General features: G+C 30.6%; 5 protein-coding genes across 10 annotated transcripts in view; 3 read left to right on the top strand and 2 right to left on the bottom strand.

The window, feature by feature from the left end:
• The window catches only part of Appl (amyloid-beta-like protein), a 36,152-nt gene extending 30,830 nt beyond the window's left edge, over positions 1–5,322 (top strand). For all 3 annotated transcript variants that reach the window (XM_012280091.2, XM_012280092.2, XM_003701020.3), the window contains exons 13-15: positions 39–265; positions 355–501; positions 634–5,322. In XM_012280091.2, the coding sequence (XP_012135481.1) occupies positions 39–265; positions 355–501; positions 634–744 (485 nt within the window). In that variant the 3' untranslated portion in view covers positions 745–5,322. The remainder of the gene's footprint in view (positions 1–38; positions 266–354; positions 502–633) is intronic.
• A 1,428-nt stretch (positions 5,323–6,750) lies between these two features.
• On the top strand, positions 6,751–9,971 carry Hsl (hormone-sensitive lipase). Of its 3 annotated transcripts, none has more exons than XM_012280090.2 (10): positions 6,751–7,133; positions 7,212–7,413; positions 7,635–7,848; positions 7,920–8,107; positions 8,261–8,543; positions 8,751–8,826; positions 8,934–9,118; positions 9,199–9,524; positions 9,592–9,717; positions 9,790–9,971. In XM_012280090.2, the coding sequence occupies exons 1-10, from the start codon at positions 6,751–6,753 to the stop codon at positions 9,856–9,858; spliced, it is 2,052 nt and encodes a 683-aa protein (XP_012135480.1). In that variant the 3' UTR covers positions 9,859–9,971. The 3 variants fall into 3 exon arrangements, with proteins under 3 accessions (XP_012135480.1, XP_012135479.1, XP_012135478.1); XM_012280089.2 differs by having other exon boundaries at positions 8,604–8,826; positions 9,256–9,524; XM_012280088.2 differs by having other exon boundaries at positions 8,604–8,826.
• A 98-nt stretch (positions 9,972–10,069) lies between these two features.
• On the bottom strand, positions 10,070–11,429 carry san (Probable N-acetyltransferase san). Its single transcript, XM_003701018.3, has 4 exons — positions 11,217–11,429; positions 10,669–10,825; positions 10,414–10,580; positions 10,070–10,315 (listed from the first exon to the last, which is right to left on the bottom strand). Exons 1-4 carry the CDS (start codon positions 11,222–11,224, stop codon positions 10,153–10,155), a joined length of 495 nt encoding a protein of 164 aa, XP_003701066.1. The 5' UTR covers positions 11,225–11,429; the 3' UTR covers positions 10,070–10,152.
• Positions 11,430–11,847: 418 nt separating this feature from the next.
• On the top strand, positions 11,848–14,625 carry LOC100879772 (peptidylprolyl isomerase domain and WD repeat-containing protein 1). Of its 2 annotated transcripts, none has more exons than XM_012280082.2 (9): positions 11,848–11,902; positions 12,185–12,270; positions 12,352–12,454; positions 12,536–12,732; positions 12,820–13,013; positions 13,101–13,438; positions 13,530–13,719; positions 13,795–14,370; positions 14,452–14,625. In XM_012280082.2, the coding sequence occupies exons 3-9, from the start codon at positions 12,417–12,419 to the stop codon at positions 14,593–14,595; spliced, it is 1,677 nt and encodes a 558-aa protein (XP_012135472.1). In that variant the 5' UTR covers positions 11,848–11,902; positions 12,185–12,270; positions 12,352–12,416; the 3' UTR covers positions 14,596–14,625. The 2 variants fall into 2 exon arrangements, with proteins under 2 accessions (XP_012135472.1, XP_003701040.1); XM_003700992.3 differs by having other exon boundaries at positions 11,885–11,902; positions 12,154–12,270.
• Positions 14,626–14,668: 43 nt separating this feature from the next.
• Positions 14,669–15,884, bottom strand: LOC100882655 (mitochondrial pyruvate carrier 2). Its single transcript, XM_012280084.2, has 4 exons — positions 15,435–15,884; positions 15,088–15,255; positions 14,873–15,014; positions 14,669–14,800 (listed from the first exon to the last, which is right to left on the bottom strand). Exons 2-4 carry the CDS (start codon positions 15,185–15,187, stop codon positions 14,677–14,679), a joined length of 366 nt encoding a protein of 121 aa, XP_012135474.1. The 5' UTR covers positions 15,188–15,255; positions 15,435–15,884; the 3' UTR covers positions 14,669–14,676.
• Between the last annotated feature and the right edge of the window lie 179 nt (positions 15,885–16,063).

The following is a 16,063-nucleotide window of genomic DNA, read 5'->3' as shown; positions in this document are numbered from 1 at the left end:
TTCACAAAGCATATTGAAAGAAATTTATCTGTTTCCAGAAAAAGAACATCAGAAACAACTTGAACGAGCACGCAAAGAACAACGCAAAGCTGAACGAGGAGAATTACGTACTGAACAGGCGCAGCAAGAAGAAAATGACCCAATAAACGATAACAAAGATACTCAACAGCAACCAGAACAACCCTCAGCTGTGGCTGCGATGCACAGTGAAGGACTCATTAGGGCAGCACACAGTATGACGCATGACATTTCACATTCTGAACCGGTAAGAGTACTTAACGAATATTGAAGAATAAAAGAAGCGAAATTGAGAAACGAACAAAAAACAACGTTCTATTTTTATTATAAATATAGGGTTACTCTGTGAGGAGAGAAGCTTATCACAGGGAAAGTCGATCCGTCTACTTTACACTTGCGTTTGCTGGAATTGCACTCATGGCTGCTGCTGTAGTAGGTGTTGCAGTCTTCAAAAGACGCAGTGCAAGGAGCCCTCATAGTCAGGTACGTTCAAATAATTACTGTTCTTCAAAACTTAACTTAATTCTATTAATATGATCTTAAATATTTATCTCTTATGAAATTCCTCCTAATTTATAATTATTTTCGACGTTTATCAAAATTGTTGTTAAATAGGGTTTCATCGAGGTAGATCAAGCAGCCACACCAGAGGAACGGCATGTTGCAAACATGCAAATTAATGGATATGAAAATCCTACATACAAATACTTTGAAGTTAAAGAATAATTGAATCACCTTGGTCTACAAACATTTTATTTGAAATTGGTCTTAATTGTCCGTTCTCGCGTATGTTCTTCAAAAATCTCATAGTATTTTGTTAGTGTAAGATATCTTTCAGATCCGAGGTTCTTCCGAAGATTGAAACAAAACAAAGAAAAAATAATAATGAAAGCAGTATACAAATCTACATCTTAGTGATACATGGAATACAATCTGTCCATAGGGAGATAGGTTATTGCGAAAACAGTATCATTGTTTCGTCGTCTCTTTATATCGCTCGTGGTGTACTATGACCATATTTAACGATTTATGATATGTATAAAGCAATGTTATAATTAGATATAACATCTAGTAGATAGAAGTGATATGAGTTATTATCTGCTCGTACCATGAGAATTATCTACGAGACAATGTGAAAGGAAAACAACATGCCAATGTGCCATATGAAAAACGGGGAAAAAAATTGTCTTCGGAAGTATCTCACACACGTTGTTTTCGTTTCGTTGTCATTACATGTTATTGAGAGCAACAAAACGCAGAAAGGAACGCTCGCAATATGAAATCAATTACTTCATACATCACTCAAAGAGTATTACAATCAATCAAGAACACGGATACTTAATTGATTTCGACGGGTTGCGAACACAATGAGAAATGAAAAGTATCTCGCCGATAAAGCGTTCATGGTATGTGTGCAGTTGCGCTCTTTGCTGTATTTCTGAGTTCTGATATTTTTGGAGGTATAGTAAATGGCAATAAAGGTTACGCAGCTTAAATAATACGTGAAAAAAGTGGTAGCAGCGGTAGCAGCTTGCACAGTGGCAACATAAATGTATAATCCGATTTAAAAAAGCAAAAATGAAAAAAAGACAAAAAAAGGGCATACTACCTAGCACTATACGCGAAAGAGGTTATTAACGCTATGACACTCTTAAAAATATCAGAACGGCAATCGATGCACGTTCACCTTCGTGATGCAGCTGTTTTTTCATCTCCGTTCGATTCCCACTGCCTGATTTTTTCAGCGACCTTTCAGTACTTAACGTCTACTTAGATTATACAACTTTATACTTAAGAGATTAAAGAAAAAAAAAGAAATCATGAACGTATCTAAAGTTTAACAAAGGAGCAAGATATTTTATCATTCCATACGAGAGTCCACTATCTTATCCGAGGTGCTGTCTGGATGTATGCACGGAAAATATTCGATAGCTTTGTTCGACTTGGCCGAGTGACGTTCATCTGAAACGCGAACGAATCGAAAAGAGTCACGCCGAGGCTGTCGAATAAGAGGAACAGTTAACTGGAGTTTTTTTGAGTGGCAATTAGTACCTCCGATTTAGGTCGAATAAGTGGCGACTATTTAATGCAAGAGTTTCTCTCCTTTATTTTCTTTTTAATTTCATCATTCTTTTTCGAAAGATGGTTCATACAATAATTATCTTAGGATATTAATATATATTATAATATTATATATATTATATATAATATATATGTATTAATATATATTATATATATTATAACGATAATATATTACATGTTTAATGCTTATATATTTGTATATGGTCAAATGGTAGTAGGCTGCACTTTAGCCAGGGTCGCGTGGGAAAGCATAGCTTTCAATAAAATTTGCACGTTTTTATTAAATTATATAGTTCTTTACTTTCTTCTTATCGACTAGCGTTATATTTAGCCTTAGTGCAAGTATTGCGGTGATAACCAACGGTTTAAGATGCTTTAACTTTTTACTAATTTCTGTGGACGTTGTACACTTGGATGTAGACTTCCTTTGGTTAAGAATAATTGTGAGGGAAAGACATCCCATCATTTACCTTCAATTTTAAAAATTCAAACGTGAATTTTAGAAATTTCTAAGTTAGTAAATTAAAAAATTTCTATATGTGAAAATTTGTAATTGAATGTTTACAAATTTGAAAATCCCTCAATTTGAAGGTTTCTAAAAATTTATAAAATGTACTCTTTTCCTCGCATCGCTATTTTTCCTAAGGAAGCCGTGCTCGCCAGTGTGCTAACTTCTGCGATTTAATAATAAGATTCATTTATTTAACGATAATTTTGCGAGAAATAAATTAAGCGTATGCGCAAACACTCTATATCCTTGCATTCCTAAGCGCACGTGAAGCAGCTGCCTTCCTATTTAACGAAATACAGTTTGTCTCACGCAACTCCGGTGAAAGAACGAGCCGATAAAAGTATGTATACACAGGCACACACATTCGCGCATTGCTAAGTGTTAAAAATATTTTAGATATATTAAAATGATAGCAATTAACCGTAATGTCTATGGATACAACAAAAGCATAGCATCAATGCGTTAATAATAATGTTCGTGTGCGCATGTGTGTACGTGTGTGTGTAATATATGAACAGAATATATACATAGATATATACATGTATACCTATCAAATTAACTATACATTATGTACCTATAGCATATAGTCGTTAAAATGAGAAGGAAACCATTGACACATCGCGTGTGAAACCTGACTTGATACGAATTCACAGATATTGAAGAGTATATATACATATTGTACGTTTTCTTCGTTCAGACAAACACTGTACTTTCTTTCGAATCGTAATGTTCCAATTATGTATAACGACTTCTATCGGTTGTAAAAAAAGATAATAAAACGAAGGTGGTATGCGATCATATGTATAACGGTTGGCCTACGTTGGCGGATGTGTTGTTGCTCGTCATACGTTATATTTGTCCAAGAAATATGATGCGAACAACGCTTGTGAAGCATGCCAAATTTATTTCACATACCATCTTTCAGTATAACGTGATGGTGGAAGCGCATTGGCGTAACTAGGATTTTTCTTTAGGGAGACCAAACTATCACAATTTCACATAACATTATTGTTTTCCTGTGTTTACATATTGCATTTTATAAATATTTATTTTTTATATAAACAGTTACACAACTAAATAATTTATTTTATTTAGGATAAAGAATATACGTATTAAAATCTAATAAAATTAAAATAGTAAAAAGAATTTTGTTTTGTAATGTACATTGTTTAAGATTTCATAACGTTGAGGGAGAAGTGTTTGCCATTGTGTGATGTAAGATGAATTTCTAAACTTCTAAATTTTCAAGTTCCTTAATTTCTATATTCTCAAACTTCTAAACTTCCAAGTTCCCATATCCCCAAATTCTCAAACTTCCAATTATTCACCTAATCAAATTTCTAAATTTGAAATCAAACTTACTAAATTTCTAAATTGTTGAATTTCCAAATTTCTAAATTGTAATATAATATAATATAGTTTTTAAATGTAAGTATGCCACCTGTATCAATTGGTCATAATTGTTCTACCTAATTACGCCAATGTGAAAGTGCACAGTCGAGTTACTCGGGTGGCCAAATTCAGAATAATCTGTTCCTATACCATTTTTCGAAGATAAATAAAATTCGTCGAATAAAATGCTGGTCGAACTGCTTGAATAGCGAATGAAGAGATTAGGTTAAACGAAGACCGTGGGGAATAGAGGAGCAATTAGCTTGAATTGTCCCTTGGAAGCATATCAGTTTTGGTCTGTTCATTTGACGACGTTATCCGACTTGAAGATATTGTGAATTTGCATCGAGCCACCCTGTATAAGTTTAAGAATTGATTTTTGTAAAGAGGTAATAAATATTTACCGAGATAATTAACTTTAGCTTAAAAGAAAAAAAGACAAATGGAAAAAAGAAGCGAGAACTGAAGAAACGAGAGAAAAAAGAAGGAGCAAAAGAAAAAAATGAATATACGTCCTTTGCATAGCGGTTTGGATTAGAAGTCGACGAAATGGGAAATAATAACGGAACTAAACTTTATTTTTGCAGTTATTTCAGTCTATAATATCGATTCGTACGATTCTATCGATTTTGCGTCTTCAACTTTGATATTGCAACAATAACGAAGAGTCCGATTATATACATGTACTATAAAGTGCAATATCGATGCATACTCGTGTATACGCCTACACGTAACGCTGTTTAGTTTTCGATCTTACGTTCAACGTTTGTCGAAGCATAAGACAAAGCGATTTCACGCTCAAATCAAAGTTCTTTCCGATATCGCTACATTTTTCTGTGAATCGTACGTACCCAATGTTGATTAACGATAATTGAATCATTCGACGAAGATGCTGACTTTGTAAGAAACAATCGCTAAGTGGAATTAGTTAGTGTCGGAATTCGATATTACATACATAAAAACAATGACATTTTATAACGTCCATCGGGTTGAAGAGAACAGATAGAAATGACGGGTAAAGAAATACAATTCGGTTTAGGCAAACTCGATAGATTATTTCTTTTCTTTTTTTTTACTTTTAACTGTAGGATCGGAAACTACACGTTTGCCATAGAACGTTTCTATGACCGTTCTTCGACGAGTAGAAAAGTTACTAACCGGAGGATTAAACTAATTCCCCCGTCTCCCTCTATCTCCATCACACAAGGATTTTCTCCTCGCCACTCACAAATTTTATCGCATTATTACACTCCGTGAAAAGAACGTATTGTGTTTGTGGATATATGTAATTTTACTTATCAATAAATAAATTACAATGATTTACTTGGATATTCACTTCGTTACACCAAACTACAGCACCCTGATACTTTATTTATTGACAGTTCACTTCGAAAGTTAGTTCGTCTTTCATATTTCAGTTGACACAGAAACAAAGTTATTTTTGAATAATCATTGGCTATTCTATATTTCATCTGAACTTAATTTATTAATTACCAGGAGTAGAAATATATTATTCTGGAGACACTTTTTGTTGTAAACAAACATCTAAATATAACAGCCTTGCAATCTCGATCGATCCCCTTCTCGATTCCAGTAGATATCGTATTAAAATAATTTATTATCAGGAAGAGCACAGCAGAATTCATATACACAGCTTTTAACGTTAATGAGTTAAAACATCTGGAGATATTATATGTAATACTTTATACTTTTATGAGTCATTAACACTTGATATAAACATATGGTGAAAAAAAGTATGATTACAGCAAAAATCTGAGACGATAAAATTCTTGTGAAAATATTACCATTTCTTCGTGTCAGATATCTCTCATTAATTTATCCAACGCGTTCGTTGCTTAACGCGTAACAGTCGCAATCGCAAGATTGAAAACTGTTGTTCGTTGTTCATTTCCATCAATCTATCAGAATTGTTAAAAAGTTGTCCCGCATTATTTTAATTCGGCTAACGATTATTACCATTATTAGCAGATTAAAGATTATACATATGTCTGGTAAGTACTTCTGACGTTATCAGAAATCAAATTATTTAGCTAATAACATTCGCATGCTTCCAAATTGATATTTTATCACAATAATTGATATTATTATCAATTAAGTGTAAACGCTCGTAATTATTTGATGAACTGTGTTTATTCAGTCATTAAACTCTGAACTCTAATTAACAAGTAACTGGCTATTGATACCAAACGTTATTTTTATTCGATGTAAATGAACTTACAAACATTGGATTTAACGTTTCAATCAAAAGAGAACATATTTTAGCACAAAATATACAGTAAATATTAACGTATAATTCCACATGTGTATTTTATATTCTTCGAATTGCTCGTCATTACTTACGTAGTAATTTTTTGCAATAAAATATATGAGCATAAACATGATTTAATTTGTACGTAGCGCGTAATGTTTATGACAGTAATACAGTGATATTGATCCAAAAAACAACATGGCAACTACAATGGAGATCTAAGAAATGTCAAATCCAAAATAAAAACCGATTTGTAACATATACATATATAGTGTCTGCAAAATAATTAGTATAAACATGCATTATGTAGTATAATTTGGCAATTTCGAATAACTTGTAAGTGTTTTGTTCCTTACAGCATTGTAAATTGCTTAACCTTAAAATTCTGTTGCTTAACACTGTATAATATAAGTATTGGTATTACAGGTTTTACAGTTATTCTTTTTACTTAAATATTTGACTAAAGACTCATCGCTAAATGACTGAACAAGAGTCAGCTCAAATGTCGCTCGATGATGATTTTGATAAACCTTTTGAAAATTTAGAGCCCCTACCATGGGGTGCATTGAGGGAATTATGTCATGCCAACGAACAGTATTTTATGCCACACCAAGATGAAAATGGTGTTAGGATCAGAGCTGCGCTTTTAGCAATATTAGATCATTTAGCGCAAATGCAACCTCTGTATAAACACATTAGTAAAATTGCACCAATGTACGATTTTGATGTACAGACACCTGCTAATGGATATAGAAGTTTTTTAATTTTAATAGATAAATGTATTGCTCATTCGCGTTCAATTTGTCATCAAATATATTGTCAAAAAGATTCTATGTTTTTTCGTAAAAGTTATCATATGAGGTAAATATTTTAACTCAATTTAATAAATTTATTTAATATTTGTATATACACAAATTTATTTAATATTTCTATTTACAGGGAAATAGAAGCATGTTCGCAATTGTTAGCATCATTGTGTACTTGCTTAGAACATTTACAAACTCTTTCCTCATGGAGTGAGAAAGCAAATGATGGAAATCTGTCTCTGTTTATAGGGGATAGGCATAGTCCTCGTGAAATTTTAAGTAAAGTAGATAGTATTAATCAGTATTGTTTCTATGGCAGATGTTTAGGATTTCAGGTACTAATGAAAGTGAATATATAGAGTGTTTGAAAAATGATTTGAGAAGTTATGGATACATTACTAATGAAATTGAGAGATCTAGATTGAAGTATACATTGTTTTAAACAACTAATAAGAGTACTATCTGGTATTAAAGATCTCAAGTTCTTTTTTTTAACACTCTCTATATATATACATTTAACTAATTTTAAATAATTTTTAACTAACTATGATTTTAGTTTCATGAAAGCTTAAAACCTATTATAAAAGCCATAATGGTTTGTATGGCAACATTTAGTGAGGCATTCTACGCTAACGGTACATTATTATCACGTTGTGCTAATTCTGTTAAATACATGTTAGATCCTGAAGCAAGAGCACGTCGTATTGTTGATATTTCTCAACATGCTGATATATCATTTTGTCAAGCTTTCTGGTTTCTGAATGAAAATGGTAAAATAAATTTTATTCAACTTAAAAAATTTGTATTACTTTTTGAATATTTTATGAACTATATATTTTAGATATAACACGCCGATTGCCGACTATAACAGCACCTTTGGCAATAAATCAAATAATTTCTATTCCACCTGAGGGATTAACGATTACTGCATTGGATGGAACAACTGTGCAAATCCCAGTACCAAATAGTCATATTGGGAAGAAACCAATACACGTTAGATTGTTAAGCGCTAAACGTCGTTTAGGAATGGTAAAGAGATAAAAACTTTATGGAATGTAATTATTGTGTATAGTTAGTACAATATTTTCAATTATTGTGTCCATCTATAACTGTTTCCTGGAATTATGTAGAAATTTTTATAAAGCATCAGTTTCACTCCTGTGTAGTATATGCTTCTCTCAGGTTGGTTCAGGTGGAGTAGGAGGTGAACTACACAAAGCATCAGATGAATTGATAATTCACTGTCATGGTGGAGGTTTCGTAGCGCAAACATCACTGTCTCATGAAACATACTTACGTGGTTGGGCTATAAATCTTGATATACCAATCTTAAGTATAGACTACAGTTTGGCGCCTGAAGCTCCATTTCCTCGTGCATTTGAAGAAGTATTATATGCATATGCATGGGCTTTAAATCATGCAAACACATTGCTTGGAAGTACTGCACAAAAAATACTTCTTGCTGGTAAGACATAAACATTGTGGTTATTAACATAAAAATTGACAAACATCAATATTTGTGTAGGAGACTCTGCTGGTGCTAATTTAAATTTAGGAATTACTTTGAAATGCATACAATTAAATATTAGAAAACCCGACGGTATATTTATGGCATACACACCGGTGCTTGTTGATTTTGTGTTATCACCGTCGCGATTACTTTGTCTCACAGATCCACTATTACCTATGGGATTTCTTATACGTTGCTTAAAAGCATACACCATTTCAGACAACAAAAAAGTTACACGGTAAATTTTACACTCAGTAATAAATTTAATATATTTTAAAATGAACAGGTCTCATTTGTAAATACAATTATCATTTATTATTAATCTTTAGTTTATTATATTTTTAGAGAGAAGGAACACGATGTTGTCGAGAATACTAAATCGGATACAGAATCTTTCGCTGAAGTAAGTGAAAGCGATTTAATAGCATTAGCTCTTAGTCCAAATGGGGATGAAACAAATGATGCGCACAAGTTAGCATCTTTACCATCTGACTCTACCTTAAATTCTGTTAGTTTAACAGAAGTTGATGGTAAATAAATAAAAAAATGTATAAGATATAGATATTTTAAAAAAATGTTTAAACTAAAATAGTACTTTCTAATATCGCAGCAACAGAACATTTACGGGAGGAAGTAAAATCTCAAGAATATATTAAAAAATTTTTAGGAATGTATCGAAATTCTGGTGCAAATACACCGGCATATGTAGGAAATGGTACTGTTAACGCGGAAAATAATATTTCAACAAATGGTAGATCGTGGTCCTTTTTTGGTTGGTCTCTTAGTGGAAGGCATGGAGAATCTAGAGAACTTGATATAGAAAATCTGAAAAGTCCTTTGGAAGAATTTGAATTTTCAGTACCTAAAGATCCATTTTTAAGTCCTTATCTTGCATCAGATAGTCTTTTAGCACAACTACCACCTATTGCAATGATGGTAAATATTTTGATCTTCAATTTGTTACTCAAAACAGTTTGTAATATTCGGTATTTAAAATTTACAGACGTTGGAGCTTGATCCGTGTTTAGATGATTCTGTTATGTTTGCAAGAAAACTTCGATTTCTTGGTGTATTAGTTACGCTAGATGTATTGCCAGGCTTACCGCACGGATTTTTAAATTTATCACCGGTAACAATGTTTCTTGTCAAATAAATGTAATAGCAATTTAGTACATCATATTAAGATAATTTTAATACACAGGTTTCAAAAGAAGCGAGTGAAGGATCAGATTTATGTGTGAAGAGAATGCGGGATCTACTAGCATCATAATTACATGCATTTAGCAAATATTCATTTAACTATGCATGTTAATATATGGGAACAAAAGAAAGTTTCTTTGCTATTATTGTTTTTACAGATATTAAATTATAATTGATTGTTTATGTACAAAGACTGCAATAATTTATACTATTTAAAAAGATTTGCAATATTTAAACAGTATGTCAATATGTGAATATGATAAATGTGTTTTTTATCTGAATATTTTATATCACACATTTATATTTTATTGATAATGGATGCATCTAATGTTTAATTTAAAATCATAGTTTCAAAGCATTGTACTTAAATATTAATTGTTTGATTTGTTTTAGGACGCAAAGTCTTTTGTAGCACATGAGCATCTGCAGGTTCTATTCTCTTATAATAATATTTCTTCGTTTCTACTATTTCAAATCCAAACTTTTTATAAAAGTCGATAGCTCCTTCATTGCTTATTTGAACATGACTGTAAACAAGAGATATAATACACAAATAACCATGATTAATCATATATTTATGTAAACAATGGCTGGACATGTTAAATAAAAATAATTAAATACTTACAGGAAAATTGAATCAAAGTTTCCATCTTTGTTAACATAATTTAAAACATGCTGTACCATTACAGTACCAATTCCTAATCTTCTATAGGGATAAAGGCATCCCAACGTCATAATATATAAGCGCCTAGAATTTCCTGAAGTGTCTACCCTACAACAAACTGCACCAACCTAAAGCAAGCAATATAAATTATTGATTTAATTATATTAAGTAACTAATATTTCTTTTTCTAATAAAACATGCACAAATGCAACATACCACTATGTCATTATAATATGCAAGTTTTGCTAATTCTCCAGCTTCTAAAACGTCCTTATAAAACTTCTCATTGTATGAGACTGGAAATACGACTTGATTAAGAAGTTTCAGTTGTTTTATATTATGCGGTGTTACATCTCCTAACTCTATTTTTGATCTACAATGAAAAAGATTGTATTTTTATCACAGATCAAATATATTTATATTATTAAGTTATATTCAATATTATAACTATCTAAAAATAATATAAATGTATTTTACATATTAAAATAAGTACTTTAAATGTTAAAAAATTTATGATCTTTCACTTGAAAGTTTTTGTATTTGCACGCTTTCAAATTTACGCTCGAAATATTTAAAAATTCAAAATTATACACATGGTTTTTTCTAATCAAAAAGTAAACAAAAATGTATATTTAATGAGTGTATTGCATACAATATATTGCATATAAACTACACAATATAATAAAAGTAGACATAAATAAATTCTTTATTAACCGTTTTTATTCAAAGTATAAAAATATAACCTCAAATTTATTTCAACTTACCTAGTCATATTAAGAGATACCAAAATTTCAACGTTTCTAGGACAAATAATGATAACAAATACCGATATTAATTTTTCAGAAAATAGAACTACCAACAAATAATTTAACTGAAGATTTTTTTTAATGCCGCGCGATTTGTCCTCCTTACGCTACAATCTTATTAGCAGAACATGTTAAATATACGTTCCCTCAGGGTCGTTTCTAAAACTTAACAAGCCCTACGCATACGTATATTTTCAATATGAGAATCAATATATTAATCACACGATTCTGATGACAAATAAAAATATATTAATTTATATACAATTAACTGTACGAATTCAGTTTCTGTTTTCTGCATTTTATGCGTAAATAAAAAAAAATAAATCAATTAAAAATAATTGAGACAACATTTACAGCTTGAACTTTTTGACTTCAAGTGTAATTTGATGTCTCAAGCATATTAAAATTCTATAATACAAAATTAAACTTTTAGATTGTCGTATACTAAATAGAACTTTCTTCAATGTAACTAATTTATTCGAAATAAGTTTTGTATTTTAATTTTTACATTTCGCACATAAATTCGGAACATTGCCATCTAACGGTATAAATTACGAACTAAAAATAATGTAATAGGATAATAGGAACGTAGAGGAAGTATTCACAGGGTCGTCGTTTGAACTTCCGGGCCCTTAACATATAAAGTAAATGTACTTATTTTGCTTACTGATAAACGCCTACTGTTTCTTCAAATTATTACTATAGTTGTAACAGAAATATCGTGTAATTCTATTATTTTATTTTTACAAAAATATAGTTATTTATACCGGATAGATCTTTTTGTACTTTAATCTGTTAAATATCGTGTTTTTATCATATACATATGTACAATTTGAATATGTGGACATGAAACTTAGTTATATCAAACGTCAGATTTAAAATATTTATTTATTAGATTTCTTCTCTATTTTCATAACAATGTCAAGTAATAAAAGAGAACATGAAAGTGACAATGAAGAAGATTGGGTTGGACCATTGCCTTCAGAAGCTGCACCTCAAAAAAAACATAAAGGTTATTTTTCTTAACCTCTTTTTGATATTTACATTGCGATATTCTATAAAAGATAATAAATTTTAAATCTTTTTGTTTCAGTTTTAGAATATGAACAGGTATACATAGATAATTTACCATGTTGTGAGTGTTATGAGAAATCATACATGCACAGAGATGTAATTACTCATATTGTGGTAACAAAGTATGTTTATTTGTATCTTTAATCGTTTAAGTTTTGAAGCAAAAGCAATTTTATCATAATTTGTGGTTTGCTGTTATACAGATCAAATTTTGTGCTAACTGGTAGTTGTGATGGTCATGTTAAATTTTGGAAGAAACAAGAAGAGCTCATAGAGTTTGTTAAACATTTTCGTGCACATTTAATGACTATACAATCTATGGCAGCTAGTTGCAATGGAGTTCATGCATGTACAGTTAGTTTAGATAAAACAATGAAAATTTTTGATGTAATAAATTTTGGTAAGTATTTTCATTATATCTGTTTCAATTGTGTTTTGATAACTGAAGTTAAACATAATTAGTTAATTGATTGGAATTTTATTTCAGATATGATCAATATGATAAAGCTTAATTTTGTACCACTTTGTTGTGAATGGATATATTCTCCTGGTGATGCGATACCTGCTGTAGCAGTATCAGCACAAGAATCGAATAAAATTTTCATTTATGATGGACAAGGAACTAGTACACCATTACATGTGTTTGAAAAACTACACACTAAACCTGTTGTTGCTATGAAAGTATGAAAACTTGATAGTATTATTGAAGTCTAATTATGACCTTTTTTTATATAAATTTGTTCTTATATAAATCTTAATTGTTGACAGTACAATCCTGTATATGAAACATGTATTTCTGTGGACAAAGCAGGCATTTTAGAATATTGGACAGGACCAAAAATGGAATATAAATTTCCTAAATGTGTAACATTTGATTCCAAACTGGATACTGATTTGTTTGAATTTGCAAAAAATAAGACATATCCATGTGGTTTAGCAGTGTCACCAAATGGCAAAAAATTTGCTTCTCTTAGTGGAGACCGGAAAGTTAGAGTTTTTAATTTTCGTACTGGTAAACTATACAGGATATTTGATGAAACATTACAAAGATTTTCTGAGTTACAACAAATGACACAACAATTGCCAAATATGGAGTTTGGACGACGGTAAAGTTATTTAAATATATACGATTTCATGTAATGAAATATATATATTTATTTTTTACTAAAACATATTAATTTCTATTATGACTTATAGAATGGCGGTAGAACGAGAGCTAGACAAGACAGAAACAAATTTAGGAAATATAGTTTTTGATGAGTCTGGTTACATGATTTTGTATAGTACAATGTTAGGTGTAAAACTTGTAAATTTATATACTAATCGTTGTATAAGAATTATGGGAAAACCTGAAAATATTCGTCCTATGCAACTAGCCTTATTTCAGGTACTTACATAACTGGTTATGTATTTTTATGTCTTTAATTTCATTTCGTATTTATTATGATTTAAATCCTTGCAGGGAAAGACTAGAAAAACCACTGCTGCTGTAACTGTAGAAATGGAAGCTTCAGAGAATCCAACATTAGAAATGAACCGTCCAGACCCAACTTTATTTTGTACGGCATATAAAAAGAACAGGTTTTATATGTTTACCAGAAGAGAACCAGAAGATACTAAAAGTCAAGAATGCGATAGAGATGTTTTTAATGAAAGACCATCGAAAGAAGACATTATTTCGTCTACCGAAACTACGAATGTACAAAAAATTTATGACACTGCAATTATTCATACAGCTTTCGGTGATATTCACCTGAATCTCTTTGGGAAAGATGTTCCAAAGACAGTGGAAAATTTTTGCGTGCACGCAAAAAATGGTTATTTCAATGGACATATATTTCATAGAGTAATTAAGGGATTTATGATTCAAACTGGCGATCCTACCGGGACTGGTACCGGTGGAGAGAGTATATGGGGAGGCGAATTCGAGGATGAATTTAGGCCACACTTAAAACATGACAGACCATACACTTTAAGCATGGCCAATGCTGGACCAAATACAAATGGCAGTCAATTTTTCATTACTTTAACACCAACTGTAAGTTAAATGTTATATTTTTATTTTCATTATATATAGAGAGTAGTAATTAATTGCTGTTTAACATTGAATTCTTTTTAGCCTTGGTTGGATAATAAACATACTGTATTTGGCAGAGTAGTGAAGGGAATGGAAGTTGTACAAAATATTAGTCAAGTAAAAACAAATCCGAAAACGGATAAACCTTATGATGATATTCGAATAGTTAGTGTTACTGTGAAATAGTACTCTAAAATAAATGATTAAAACAATCAACCACTGTACATTTTTCTGTGACATATTTTACATACATTGTTTATTAAAATATTATTTTGAATCTTCTTGAATTTGATATAAAAGTCCTCGTACAAAGTTATATGCTCCTGTCATGCTTGTAAATGCGTTTACACTGAATAGATTGTAGTTCTTTGGAGTAATTACCAGTGAATATCTAGCAGATAAATAGGTACTTAATGGCATAAATTATTTTTATATAAATGTTTGTAATTACTGATGAAGGTACCTGGACCATATAGCACCTGTCACCATAAGACTTGCAGTCTGATATAAGGAAATTGTATCAGGAGGTCGTTGAACATCTCCTATTCCTGCAATTACTAAACACCACTTAAAAGTTGGTGCCCAAAAAAATACTGTGGTAGGTCCTGTGTTAATAAAAGTATTATCAATATTAAATGAACTTTCACTAAGACTGGTTTTGTAAAATTCTTCTTTCACCTGTGGGGTGTAAGAAATAAGGGCGTAATTTTGCTGGTAAAACATCAGCTATGTGTAGCATTATTTTTTGATAAGTACTCTTCTTGGGTATTTGATTCATTATGTAAAAACAGATAATTTCTAAATATTTACCAAATATTAATCACTCCTTTGTAACATCAAGTTTAACTAAAGAAAATAAGATAGTAGGACATTAATAGAAAAATTCAATTTAAAATATTAATATTTAATTTATTGAAATAAAATTCAATAAATTATTATTTTATGACAGTATGGTACATATATGATTTAATTCAAAGATAGAAAAGATTATGATAAAAAATTAAATTATATAAAGCTATTGTAACCTGATTAATGTTTTATTTTATACATCTATCCTTTACAGCGACAATTTTATTCAAAACTTTTGAAACATTATATTTTTTATACGCCTCTTCATTCTCTTGCTGAAATCAAATTTCACGCGTATGTCGAGAGAATCGAATTAAATTTCGATATTTTGAATCGTATCAATGTATCGAAATTCCGCCGAATATATCCAAAGTTTTTCATCCCCTCTCGATCTCGAAAATTCAAGATCCCCAATTCTTATTGATCGCAATAGGTTCGCTTATGTTTTATATCAACTGAAATAGGGTATGTAGAGGAATAGGAAACTTATGATTAGAAATTTATAGACAAACTTATATCATTTATATAATTTATTACACAAACATTTATTTATTATCAGAACTAATTTTCATTCTAATTGTTTATTACTCATATTCGTATCAAATAAAAAGCGGCTAAGTATGCATATCCGGTGTTAATTGCAAGGGCGCTTGCGTGTTACTATTGGTTACGAACTAGTAACCAATAATCTCGTTCTCTCCAGTAAATAGACAATATATACAGCTGTTTTCAATTTATATTTATGAAAGTAATATTATTTCGCAGATATTACAAGTTTTTTGATGTGTAAAAACATTTATTTTTG

This window comes from Megachile rotundata, chromosome 2, assembly GCF_050947335.1.
Source record: "Megachile rotundata isolate GNS110a chromosome 2, iyMegRotu1, whole genome shotgun sequence".
In the NCBI taxonomy this organism is placed as follows: Eukaryota; Metazoa; Arthropoda; class Insecta; order Hymenoptera; family Megachilidae; genus Megachile; species Megachile rotundata.
Note: the sequence above shows the minus strand (reverse complement) of the source record. Positions and strands in the feature narration are given on the sequence as shown.

What these genes read in the sequence shown, in the direction of transcription:
- Hsl (XM_012280088.2), top strand. Translation starts at nt 6,751, where the DNA reads ATGACTGAACAAGAGTCAGCTCAAATGTCGCTCGATGATGATTTTGAT. An exon ending in CTAAACGTCGTTTAGGAATG is followed by an intron (nt 8,108 to 8,260) that starts GTAAAGAGATAA and finishes TGCTTCTCTCAG; the next exon opens with GTTGGTTCAGGTGGAGTAGG. An exon ending in ACAAAAAATACTTCTTGCTG is followed by an intron (nt 8,544 to 8,603) that starts GTAAGACATAAA and finishes ATATTTGTGTAG; the next exon opens with GAGACTCTGCTGGTGCTAAT.
- san (XM_003701018.3), bottom strand. An exon ending in CATATTATAATGACATAGTG is followed by an intron (nt 10,581 to 10,668) that starts GTATGTTGCATT and finishes TGCTTGCTTTAG; the next exon opens with GTTGGTGCAGTTTGTTGTAG. An exon ending in AACTTTGATTCAATTTTCCT is followed by an intron (nt 10,316 to 10,413) that starts GTAAGTATTTAA and finishes TCTTGTTTACAG; the next exon opens with TCATGTTCAAATAAGCAATG.
- LOC100879772 (XM_003700992.3), top strand. Translation starts at nt 12,177, where the DNA reads ATGTCAAGTAATAAAAGAGAACATGAAAGTGACAATGAAGAAGATTGG. An exon ending in ACTCATATTGTGGTAACAAA is followed by an intron (nt 12,455 to 12,535) that starts GTATGTTTATTT and finishes GCTGTTATACAG; the next exon opens with ATCAAATTTTGTGCTAACTG. An exon ending in TCATTACTTTAACACCAACT is followed by an intron (nt 14,371 to 14,451) that starts GTAAGTTAAATG and finishes AATTCTTTTTAG; the next exon opens with CCTTGGTTGGATAATAAACA.
- LOC100882655 (XM_012280084.2), bottom strand. Translation starts at nt 15,187, where the DNA reads ATGAATCAAATACCCAAGAAGAGTACTTATCAAAAAATAATGCTACAC. An exon ending in TTATTTCTTACACCCCACAG is followed by an intron (nt 15,015 to 15,087) that starts GTGAAAGAAGAA and finishes TTATTAACACAG; the next exon opens with GACCTACCACAGTATTTTTT. An exon ending in ACAGGTGCTATATGGTCCAG is followed by an intron (nt 14,801 to 14,872) that starts GTACCTTCATCA and finishes TTTATCTGCTAG; the next exon opens with ATATTCACTGGTAATTACTC.